Below are 12228 nucleotides of genomic sequence, written 5' to 3'. Positions count from 1 at the left end.
TAATCTATAACACTTGATTTCGATCTACTAAAGCATCCATTAAAGACGCGTACAATATCAAATGTTAGTATATTCCCTAACATTTATACATACACAATACTCAAAAGTACTATTATTAAATTTTCTATAACAATCTCAGCCTATCTTAAAATTTTTGGCTCAATAGTATCGGTACCCCTACCATGGTATCGATACTTTTATACTATGGTACCGATACTCCCTTTCAGTACCGATACAATTTCTACATTTTGGATCCATGGTATCGATATTTGTCTCTTAGTACCGATACTTCTATACTATGGTACCGATACTCTATTACTGTATCCATACCATTTCTGCATTTTGTAATCAATGGTATCGATGCCTTCCTCATAGTATCGATACTCACCTCAGTATCGATACTAATTGCATCAGTATCGATACTGTTCAGCTGATTTCTTCCAACTTAAGCCTATAGTATCTGTATTGTTCTTTTAGTACTGATGCCCTTACCCATATTTTCCATTTTCAGCTCGATTTTTACCCAAATTTGGCTAATTTCCCTTATTTTTACCTCCAACAACACTATCAAACTCTTTTTTACTTATCCCGACTAACTTTCCCTCATTTAACGTCTTATAACATCTACAATCTCTAAAGAACACTTCAATCCAAGAATCATACTACTTTTTCTAACATGTTTTTAAACTCATCCAATACTTCTAATCTCTTATTTACTTCTTTGACAAGTCAAATATACTAGTAAACATCAATAAAAACTCATATCTTATCATATCATTCAAAAACTCATTTTCCTAAATCTCAAATATTTCATCCATCTCTTAGTTTTAATCTTATTTGACCCTTCCTTATGCCTTTATAATACTCAATGATTCAAAAACCAACCAAAAACGAAAGGAAAAGCTAGCCAAATAAAACCTTACCTTTGGCTATAGAGGAGAGCTCTTCCATGGGAAAGAAGAAGAAAAGAGAGATGGCTTTTGTTGACTTACTTTCCCCTTTTTCCTTACTTTAATACTTTACTAAAAAAATAAATTTTAAATTAATTTCCCTTTAAAGGACCAAAATGCCCTCTTATTCATCTATTGTTACAAATTAGTCTAAAACACTATTTCAAATCATTTTCTCAGGTTTTATCATTTATTCAAATAAATCTTTAAATTTTTAAATTTTTTCAATAAAGTCACTAACCTGATATTTAGGGTATTACAAAAGTGAACATTTAAATTATGTCTTTTCCAGACCATCGTAATATACGTATGGATTTCTAGGTGAAATGTTTTGAACTATAATTTATACTTGCACAATATTTGATTTTAACAAATTATCAATACTTATTTATATTGATATAAATTAGCTAACTTTTTTCTAATTTAAGTTGAAACTGCATAACCAATTAAACTAGTTAAAATATAATTATTATTTCTAAAGATCTAAGAAAAGAAAAAATATATTTTTTGTGGATATTAAACCCACATCCTAAAAAAGGAAGGTATCAATTGAAAACTTTTAACTATATACTATTGTTTTGTTAAAGCTCCTAATAATATTCTTTTTGGTATTTTATTATCTAAAACTTAATGGTGTTACAAATATTAAATTAAAACGGATTCGACTTTATTTCACTCCAAATCCAGAACCCGGAGAAGAAGTATGTGATGAAAGAAGACCGAGGAATAATTTCAAATAAAGACGAGTATTCAATTGAGTCGAATAAAAAATTTAAGTTATTAGAGTTTACAAGGCGTATTTAACTCAAACCTTAATTTAAATTCTTTTTTCGAGTCAAATCGAATTATTTGAGTTTCTAAACAATTTAATTATAATTAGTTATATTTAGTTATTCTTTTACACATAATAATATTACTTAATAAATCAAATACAATCTAAAATTATAAAATATATTTACAATTTATATTTCAAAGAAGGTATTTCGAAGGTAAAAGATTAATGGAAATATTAAGGAATCAAAGAATTGATGTGAAAAAAGAATTTGCAAACAATTGTAATCAAAATAATAATTTGAGTAAAATACAAAGAGACTAAATTGAAAAAAATTAGTCTTGAAAAAAATAGAATACATTTTTAGTAAAATAAATTATATGAATTGAAGCTAAATCAATATTCTACAGTGGTAAAGGTATATGTGGTTCAAATTTGGAAACACGTACTCAAAATGAAGAAAGAATTGAAGAATTAAAGCGGAATTGAAAGACTAGGTATTCTACTATGATTTAGGCGCATATGGATCAAACTTGATAAAAATGAACTTAAAATAAAGAAGAATTAAAGGAATGAGAAAATAATAAAATAAATCGCAAATTCATTTTTCGAGTGCCTCAAAATTTTCAAATTTCAACTAAACCCAAACTTGAAATCTGAGTCGATAATTTGAGTTGATTTGAATAACTTGAAATAAAAAAAAAAGATTTTTTGAATCAAGCTGAGTCTTACCCCTAAAAAGGCACGAATGACACAGCACAAGAATAGTTGTCAAGAAATCTATATATGTCAAATTCATATAGTAAATATTTAAGACTTGATAAGGCCAAAGACTCGGCTTTAGGTGATTAGCCAAAAGTTTTCCATCCATTATCCAGTCACCAAGAAGACAACAAATCTAAGTTTCTTCCACTAACATCAAAGTGAAACTACCCAAATCAAGCTTTTCACAACACTTGGTTTGCTGCAACTCCAAGCTTTTCAACTGATAATTTTTCACAGCACTTTTCAAATACATTTCCCAAATCAAAATACAGCATGAAACTAGAACTTAAACAATCCAGAAAGTCAGTTCAATTGAATCCTATAACCTCCTTTATGCAAAAAAAAATCAAGATGGCATTCCCAATCAGACGTATCACTGCATTAATAAAGTGACATAGCAAGCAGATAGAGTGATTTACTGAAACTAGAGGTGGTAATCAGGCAGATTTGGGTTTTTTTTTGGGTCGGGTTTTCAGGTTCAGGCTCATTTATCCACCTTAACTGAAACCAAACTGGATAAATGTTTCAAAAAGGATTCACTTCAACTCTCCAACTGACACTTAACCTGGATAGTTAGCTGACAAAGAAAAACAAAGAGAACAATCATATTTAAGCATTGTAATGAGCTCTATGATCCCAACTCCTATTCTCTTTTTCCAAATACTTCTTCACACCACACCACCCAAATTTCTTTCTCATTGAGTTATCAAATACCCATTCAATCATTTATGGCAAACAAACTAAGAACAAGTCAAACAATTCTTCAGCTGATCTGCAATAATTATTTGACACACTCCGGCAAACTAAAATAAATTAACAAGATCCATTTCCAGTTCATGAACATAGCTATCCAGATTACAGCTTTTCCTTTAAACTATGATATTAGCAAAATTATAGAGAATAATAAGTAAAATAACAAGAAATCACACAAAACCGCAACTTCCTAGATAATCATGTATTTGATATGGCATAATATAAGATGAAGCAAAATAATATCTCTAGGCACGCAAGAAAACAACAATCACATATTTAGGATTGAAGGGAAATTACAGTGGATTATTGTTCCAACCAAAAATATCCTCAAGGTATAGTTGAGTCATTGAGATTTCTTATATCGCAAAAAGGATTAAAAAGAACATATTAAATACTTATAAATTTGTGAAGAATGACATGATCCTAACAAAACATATTGACACTTCCCAAAAACAATATCTACATTCTTATCAACCTACTGCTAAATAAAGCTTAAAAATCAAACAAGACCATAAATTACCCTGAATGTGCACGTCCAGCTCTTATGATCTTTCTCCTTTCATAGTCAGCATCATCTGTTGGCAACTCATGACGACAAACAGGACAGGTATTCCTTATTCCCAACCAGGGTATAATACAATCTGCATGATAGCGATGAGCACAAGGCAGTTGCTTCATCTTTTCACCAAGGTTAACCTCATCCTTACAAACCGCACAAAGAGCATGGTCATTAACCACATCCTCCAGAGTCACAACAACAGAAGGAAGATTCTCAACTATAGATTTTGAAGCTGGAGGCTTCTCGATAAATGCATTATCATTCTCAGCAAACTGTCCAAAAAGCATTTCATATTCTGCAGCATCAATATAGTCATGATGATCTGCAAAAAATGGCTCAGCATTCTCATCCATTTCATGGGCAATGTCCAAGTTATTAGCATTCAACAGAACCTCCCACTCCAAAGTTTCCAATCCAGCTGCCCTCTCTAAACTAACCACATCTTCAGGTAATATCATAGGGGAAACGGATAGTGAAACCGAATTCACATCATCATCGCCATCAATAAACACACTTAAAACATCCCTCTCATCAACCCTACCATCCACTTCCTCCCACTCGAAATCTTCAACAGTCTCCCGGCGTTCATCCAACTGCAGTGAATCCCAGAAAAGCGGAATGCTAACACTCACGTCATCAGCAGGATCAACATCATAACAATCATTAACATGATCATCAATTCCATAATCATCTCCGGAATTCAAATCAATTGTTAACACCCTATTATCATTCTCGTCCTCATCATCCTCGTTGTCCACCGAATCAGACCTAAGCCCAACAATCCGAATGCTATCCCCAAACATTTCAACGCCGCTAAAATTAGAACCGACCTCGCTAGCACTCAACCCAGCAACCATCCTTTCCGCAAAGAAATGGCCGTCATCATATTCGACACCACCAGTATCAATCTCAATATCGCTCTCATGAGTATCCATCGAATCAAACCCTAACGCTAACCCTAAATCCAACTCATGATTTCCCTCAATAACACCAAAACCCGAATCGCTCAAATTATCATAAACCAAATCAATGGCATCATTATTATCATTGGTGCTGCCACAATTGCAATCGCTGTTATTGGGAGTATTAACGGAACAAACCTGAGATCGTTCGAAGCTTTGGTGGAAGAGATCGATGACGAAATTGACTTGGTTCTCTCGGCGATCGAAGAGATCGGGGCCGTGGATAATGAGGGAGTCGGGAAGTGAAACGTCATCGTTTGGGTTAGAGGGATCGGATAAACGAAAATCGGGAGACCAGTAAGATTGGTAATCAAGGGTCAGGGTTTGGTCGCTGTGGTGATGGTGGTGGTGGTTGTCCTGAACGACGTCGTCCTCTGAGTCGTGAAGGTGAATGGAAGTAAACGACGCCATGAATTTTTTTCAAAGTGAAGGAACCAAAAGAACAAACAAGATTGAACTGATTTCGTAATGATTTTATGTTTTGGGTTTCGTTGTAATGGCGAGAGACTAGAGGTAACGTTAAACATGGGAAATTACTTTTATGTCCTATAATCTACGCTACTTACAAAATTTTTCATTTAATCACACGAATTTATAGATAAAAAACGTATTTTAGAATAAGTTACATAAAAATATTTTAAAAAATAAAATCCATGGCTGAATTTTTTTAAATATATAATGGTTTTATATGGATGATTAATTATTTTTAAATGATACTTTAATTTGTATGTTTTTAAAAGAAATTTACTCATATCTCTTGTTAATTTAATTAAATTCGTATAATTTGCATCATTTATTAATTTAATCAAAATTTTATATTATTACAAATTAAATAATAAATTGTAAATAATATAATTTAAGTAAATTATTCATTTTATAAAAATAAGGTAAAAAAATTAATATTAATAATAATAGTATATGTCATCAGTACAACTATCCAGGACACATAGGACTTTATTCTTAATTACCTTAGATATAATTTTGCAGATGATCAAACATAGACTTATAAGCTTAATTTGAATCATATTTTTAGAATCTTTGGAATCAAAACAATATTAGTTTGATTAATAGTGTCTAAAGGTGTTTCAAGATTAAACCCACAAAGACAAAACTTACAAACTCATAAATAATTGTAATCAACAGTCTTTTTCTTATTAAATAGAGATATTACACTCTAAATTAAATATAAAAATTAAAGTTCACACAAAATGAGATAATATAAATCTCTTAGTTATTCGACCAATTAATAAATTTTAATTGAGATTACTCGAAACAAAAATCTCTCAAGAATAGATTATTCATTTTTTGGGATACATGGGTCTCAATCCTCAACAGTAAGCTAGAAAATTTCTAAATCCCTTTGGAAGAAGGTCATGAAAGTAATCAATGATAATCTTCTCCATGCCCATGTGTGTTCAACCATAGCACCATTCCCATCTTCTAAACCTTTAAACCTATTAATCTGACGTCAGTGAGATGCAGACTTACTGGAAAAAGAAGCATTTTTATCCTTACATTTAAGTCAATCCACTCGTGTCCGTTATGAGCGAATATTATATATATATATATATATATATATATCACATTAGCTTAATAAAAATAATTATGGAGGTAATGGATGAGTTTAGTGCTTGCTCCAGACATTGTGTAAGTTAAGCCAAAACACTTGTTTTTCTCCAAGAATTGTAACACAAACTTCAGGAATATGGTGGTCAGCCGTTTGGGTTTCTCGGAAGCGGTTAATCTTGGATAGTATCTTGGTGTTCCCTTGCTTCATGGTAGAGTGACTAAAGCCACTTATAATTATCTTATTGAGAAGGTGGAGTCTCGGTTATCGGGTTGGGTGGCGAAAACGCTCTAGCGAGACGAATAACGCAAAAGCTGTTTTACAGGCCATACCGTATTACGCAATGCAATCCACGTGGTTGCCAAAAGGCACTTGTGAAAAGTTAGAGAAGTTGATCCGTGGGTTTGTTTGGAGTGCGAATGGCGACTCAACGAAGCTTGCTTTGGTTAAGTGGGATACGGTTAAGATCTCAATTGATGCTGGAGGATTGGGATTGAAGGATTTAGAGAGGCAAAATAAAGCCTTTCTCATGAAGATTGGCATGCAACTTGTTGAAGGGAAGGATAAATTATGGATTAAAGTGCTCAAAAGCAAGTATAGATGGGCTGAGGGAATCCCTTCGACTATTGATCGACAACGCTGCTCACGACTTTGGAATTGATTGAGATGTGTTTGGGAGGAGATCCGTAAGAGCATTTTTTGGAATATTCGGAATGGGGCTAGGACTGACATGGCATGACGTATGGCTTGACGGAACTGGGCCTTTGGTTAATCACTGCTTATATAATGATGACCCGCGACCGATTCTGGTGGATTCCATGACTACTTCGCTTGGGGCATGGGACTGGGGGAGATTGTGTGATTGCGTTCCAGGGTCGATATATGATAGAATCGCTGCTGTTGCCCTCCGGTGTCAAGGCTCGGTGAGTATGTTTCGGGTTGGAGATGGGAGGCGAACCATTACTTCAGTGTAAAGTCAGCTTACAAGGCCTTATCGCTTGCTACGTCGACCGGATTATCGGATTGATTGAGGAGAACTTGGTCACTTCCTGTACCCCAGCGAATACGTATTTTTCTTTGGCTCTCCCTACGTGGAAGACTATTGACCAATGAGGAAAGGCAGCGCCGCCATATTGCTGCTTCGGCTCGCTGCCCTTTATGCCTTACCGAGGACGAGGACATAACACATGCTCTTCGTCGATGCTCATTTGCTTTGGACTTATGGAGAAGAGTTGTTAATAATAACGAGATGTCAGATTTCCTCACTATGCAAAATGATGAATGGTTGATGATGAACCTCAGTGGCAACGGGAAGTTCTCAATCAATGGAAGGGACGGGGCAGTGCTGTTTGCGGTTGTATGTTGGAAGCTTTGGAAAAGGCGATGCAATTTAGTTTTTCATAACAACAATGAGGACGCGGAGATTTCATGGCTCATTGCCTTCGACAGATAAAATTGTTGCTACTGAGGATAATACGCTCGGTGGCAGATTAATGATAGGACAATTGTGAGATGGAAAAGACCAAATCCGGATTGGGTGAAAGCTAACGCCGATGGAGCAGTAGGAGGAGCGGGGAAAATGGCATTAGCTGGAGGTGTCTTGTGAGATGCTTTTGGTAATTGGATATTTGGTTTCAGCCGAAGCCTCGGAAAATGATCGATTTTGATGGCTGAACTTTGGGCGATATACTATATACTCTCATATGCTTGGAATCTCTATTTCAAGAAGGTTGAGGTTGAAACGGACTGTTTAATGGCAGTGGAGGCAACTCATAATTCAAGCATCGGAAGTGCAAGTACAATCATCGAGATGATTCTTGAGTTGTTGAGTAAGAATTGGGAAACGAAAATCAGTTATATTGGCCGGGAAGGTAGTAAGTGGCCGACAAACTTGCTTTGCTTGGCCAAGGGAGTTTCGATAGGAGTGGTGATCCATCAAGTTCCTCCCACTGGGGTTGCTGAGTTGGCCAATCAAGATCAAGCATTTATGTATTAATTTCTGTCCACGTTCTGTATTACCAAAAAAAAAATTATTGTATTGTTCTTTAACAAAGTCTCAAGCATTTAATAATATTTTAATATAATTTAATATATTAAAATATTATTATAAAATCATCAAGTATTAGGAATCTACTTTTAGGTATATAATCTATATCTCAAATTAATTTTTAGTGTATAAATATTTTTTTGTTAAAAATAAATACTTAATATTTTCTCCATTCACTTTCAATTGGAAGAATATTTTGCTTATCCGAATTCGGGAGTCTTGGGATTAGGTTTCATGGTTATTATCAGTACATATATTCCGAAGGTGGTCTCATAATTTTATATAGAGAAAATAACCTCAGTGACCGAAAATGCCTTGTAATATACGATTTTGACCAACTTTTTTTGGATTTGCCAAAATGACCAAGTAAATCGCAATGCGATCGATAATTCGCAACGCGATCTCCAGTATCGCAAATCAGTTTCTAGATTCGCAAAGCGATAGTTGAAGTTCGCGTTGCGATTCATTCCAAATCGTTGCGATAGGCGAAGTTCGCGTTGCGATTCATTCCAATTCGTTGCGACAGGCGAAGTTCGCATTGCGATTCATTCCAATTCGTTGCGACAGGCAAAGTTCGCGTTGCGATTCATTCTAAATTCATTGCGACAGGCGAAGTTTGCGTTGCGATTCATTCAAAATATTACATTTGTTTCTTAAGAATTTTCTCTAAAAAGATAGAATTCGCACGGACGTGTCGAAGACACGTATTACCACGACCACGACCACGACCACCCCGACCCTAGACGGGACGGGACGGGACGGCGGCGCGCGAGAGTTCCCCTTGTTCTCTATCACTCAACAAGAAGTGGGAAAGCCAAGCCTTAAATACCATTCCCAATAGTGTTTCCAATACTATGTGGGATTGAGCATTACCAACACTTGTTTCCAATACCATTACCTTCATTGTTGTAAGAGTTTAATTTTGAAACTAAAAAAATATTTATTCGAATAAATAACTTACCCTTTGAGGACTTTGATCATAAATGAAGTAATTGCTAAAACTAACTCTGATTCGGGTTCTTATAGTGTTCAAATGACTTACTTGCAAAGAGTAGATGATGACCAAACAACTCGATATGTTTCCTTTGTGTCATTAGCAGCTAGTTTTCGTAGCATCCTCAGTTGAAAACTTCCATCATTGTCTCCTTTGCATTTGTTTGGTTAATATTTTTCTTCCATCAAAGTCCTCAAAGGGTAAGTTATTTATTCGAATAAATATTTTTTTTGTTTCAAAATTAAACTCTTTCAGACAATGAAGGTAATGGTATTGGAAACAAGTGTTGGTAATGCTCAATCCCACATAGTATTGGAAACACTATTGGGAATGGTATTTAAGGCTTGGCTTTCCCACTTCCTTGTTGAGTGATAGAGAACAAGGGGGACTCTCGCGCGCCGCCGCCGCCATCTTGTCCCGTCCCGGGTCGGGTCGGGGTCGGGGTCGGGGTCGTGGTCGTGGCCGTGGTAATACGTGTCTTTGATACGTCCGCGCGAATTCTATCTTTTTAGAGAAAATTCTTAAGAAACAAATGCAATATTTGGACTATCGCAACAAATTTGGAATGAATCGCAACGCGAACTTCGCCTATCGCAACGAATTTGGAATGAATCGCAACGCGAACTTCGCCTATCGCAACGAATTTGGAATGAATCGCAACACGAACTTCGCCTATCGCAACGAATTTGGAATGAATCGCAACGCGAACTTCGCCTATCGCAACGAATTGGAATGAATCGCAACGCGAACTTCGACTATCGCAACGATTTGGAATGAATCGCAACGCGAACTTCGCCTATCGCAACGAATTTGGAATAAATCGCAATGCGAACTTCGACTATTGCGTTGCGAATCTGGAAACTGATTTGCGATACCGGAGATCGCGTTGCGAATTATCAATCCCATTGCGATTTACTTGGTCATTTTAGCAAATCCAAAAAAAGTTGGTCAAAATCGTATATTACAAGGTATTTTCGGTCACTGAGGTTATTTTCTCTTTTATATATATTGACAGGTGATGTGCCCTACATGTCTTTGCACGAGAATGGCAATGGCTAGCGAACATGACCCACGAATTGACCCATTTGATTAAACTGCAGAGCTCGTCTGTAACAACCAAATGTTTTTCATATACAAATGTCCAACCCAATGTCAGGAGAGAGAAAACTTCAATCCTCTTGTAGATGAATTTTGAGAAATACGATTTTATTAAAAAAGAATATTTATCATGAGTAAATTATGAACAACTTTATAAATCTATCACATGAGTACAAGGCATTAAATTTTTGTAATCAAACCTTGGTTTTATGTCTGGAAAGTGCATACAAAATTCTCCTCCAATAGCTTGACTACCTTATCACGATGGCAATCACATGTAAGATAGCTTTCTTCTAAGCATCCCTAACATTTTACATGTAAAAGCATTATAACCCGTTTTTTTATATCATTTTTAGTTCTTATGAATTTATATACTATCCACAAGGATATTCTCATAATTTCCTCAACAACTGGGTCGTCAATCAAATTACACCTTTCTAAATGCTAAGGTGTCAAGTTCTCGCATAATTTGATGAGGGAAACAACTACCTACATTTTTTCTCTTCCCCAAAAATGCTTTCGTTAGATTCTGACATCTTCAAGGGGGAATCAAAGATAAAAATCTGGGTTTCAAAGAAGAGCTTCAAAGAAGAGCATATTTGAGAGTATGGGCATGAAACTAGGGACGATCGTGATAAACCATTTTTAGAACTAATCTTAATTCATCGTAACCCAATGTCAACATGAAGATAACAAAATCCAAACTTCAGTATGTACCCCACCACTGAGTATATACTACTTGGCTCATGGGAATTCCTTTTTAGTTGTAAAGCTTAATTATAATTCTGTACTTCTCCCACATAATTTCCCTTCGGTTTGAGCTGATATAAGATACAGTCCTTATCTTTATTAATTCATTTAGCAAGAAGCTAAAATAGAAGGAATGGGCGAAATTTCAGTGGTGATCAACTAAAAGAAGGGTGCCTAGAGCCTTGGCATAGATTCAAGGTTGTATTGTTTAGGAGTTGAAGATTCGAACACTCGGTTATCCTCAAAGTCCTGGCTTCTTAGTGGCATCAAGTCTGCAAGTAGGTGTAGGAAGCTGTCCGACTAACTGATGGACCAGGATTGCTTATTCTGCTATCAAGGAAGCGGCGGATTAGACCCCCGAATGAAAGCGGCCATAGTATCAGGCTCATATTCTAGGTAGTACATGATTCCTCCCATGCACGCACAAAATAAGGCAACCTGTGACAGTTCAGAATCATCAACTCATGAACAAAATTTATATGAAAAAACCTTATTCATTTAAATAGCATAGATGCTCAACATTCAGACAATTCACATATTCACAATAGCACTTTTTTAAATGCATAAGCATAGTCTCCACTAAGGTGACTTGTCTGATATTTTAAGAACAAAGTGTTATAGTTTTAAGAAATAGAAAAGATTCAAGAAGATAGAGAATAGAGATTTCAGAGAAAAAGGAAATTCTTCATTCAGAACTTGAGATATCAAAATGACTCTACAACAGCATTATTTAGTTACAAGGCTAAAAACGTAATTTGAAATATGTCAGTTGTCTGTCCTTATAACAAACTAACAGATTAATTGTTATCTTCTTTCTCCTTGCAGGTTATTGGGCCACATGACCTGGGCTGCTTCAACTCCTTTCGGGCTGGAGACTTGGGTTGTCCAACTCTATCTGGATCGGGTAACTCCACTTCATAAGGTAAATGTAGCATACCCCTTTCTTGTTCTTGAATCCCTAAATTCCCCTTTTCAATTACCTCTCAAGCCTCAATCCCTAACCCTTGACCT

At 35.5% G+C, this 12228-nt stretch overlaps 2 protein-coding genes and 1 pseudogene across 2 annotated transcripts; 1 reads left to right on the top strand and 2 right to left on the bottom strand.

Annotated features, from left to right (window-relative positions):
- Positions 1 to 2877: 2877 nt before the first annotated feature.
- Positions 2878 to 5274, bottom strand: LOC120139451. The gene is made up of 2 exons (XM_039154656.1): positions 3761 to 5274; positions 2878 to 3040 (listed from the first exon to the last, which is right to left on the bottom strand). The coding sequence occupies exons 1-2, from the start codon at positions 5170 to 5172 to the stop codon at positions 3013 to 3015; spliced, it is 1440 nt and encodes a 479-aa protein (XP_039010587.1). The 5' UTR covers positions 5173 to 5274; the 3' UTR covers positions 2878 to 3012.
- Positions 5275 to 7994: 2720 nt separating this feature from the next.
- LOC120139470 lies at positions 7995 to 8324 on the top strand. The gene has a single exon (XM_039154672.1). The coding sequence runs from the start codon at positions 7995 to 7997 to the stop codon at positions 8322 to 8324; it is 330 nt and encodes a 109-aa protein (XP_039010603.1).
- Positions 8325 to 11371: 3047 nt separating this feature from the next.
- Positions 11372 to 12228, bottom strand: part of LOC120139473 — a 38243-nt pseudogene continuing 37386 nt past the window's right edge.

Source organism: Hibiscus syriacus, unplaced genomic scaffold (assembly GCF_006381635.1).
Source record: "Hibiscus syriacus cultivar Baekdansim isolate YM2019G1 unplaced genomic scaffold, ASM638163v2 tig00110747_pilon, whole genome shotgun sequence".
In the NCBI taxonomy this organism is placed as follows: Eukaryota; Viridiplantae; Streptophyta; class Magnoliopsida; order Malvales; family Malvaceae; genus Hibiscus; species Hibiscus syriacus.
This window is presented reverse-complemented; position numbering and strand designations above follow the sequence as displayed.

What these genes read in the sequence shown, in the direction of transcription:
- LOC120139451 (XM_039154656.1), bottom strand. Translation starts at nt 5,172, where the DNA reads ATGGCGTCGTTTACTTCCATTCACCTTCACGACTCAGAGGACGACGTC. An exon ending in GCTGGACGTGCACATTCAGG is followed by an intron (nt 3,041 to 3,760) that starts GTAATTTATGGT and finishes GTTAAGTGTCAG; the next exon opens with TTGGAGAGTTGAAGTGAATC.
- LOC120139470 (XM_039154672.1), top strand. Translation starts at nt 7,995, where the DNA reads ATGGCTGAACTTTGGGCGATATACTATATACTCTCATATGCTTGGAAT.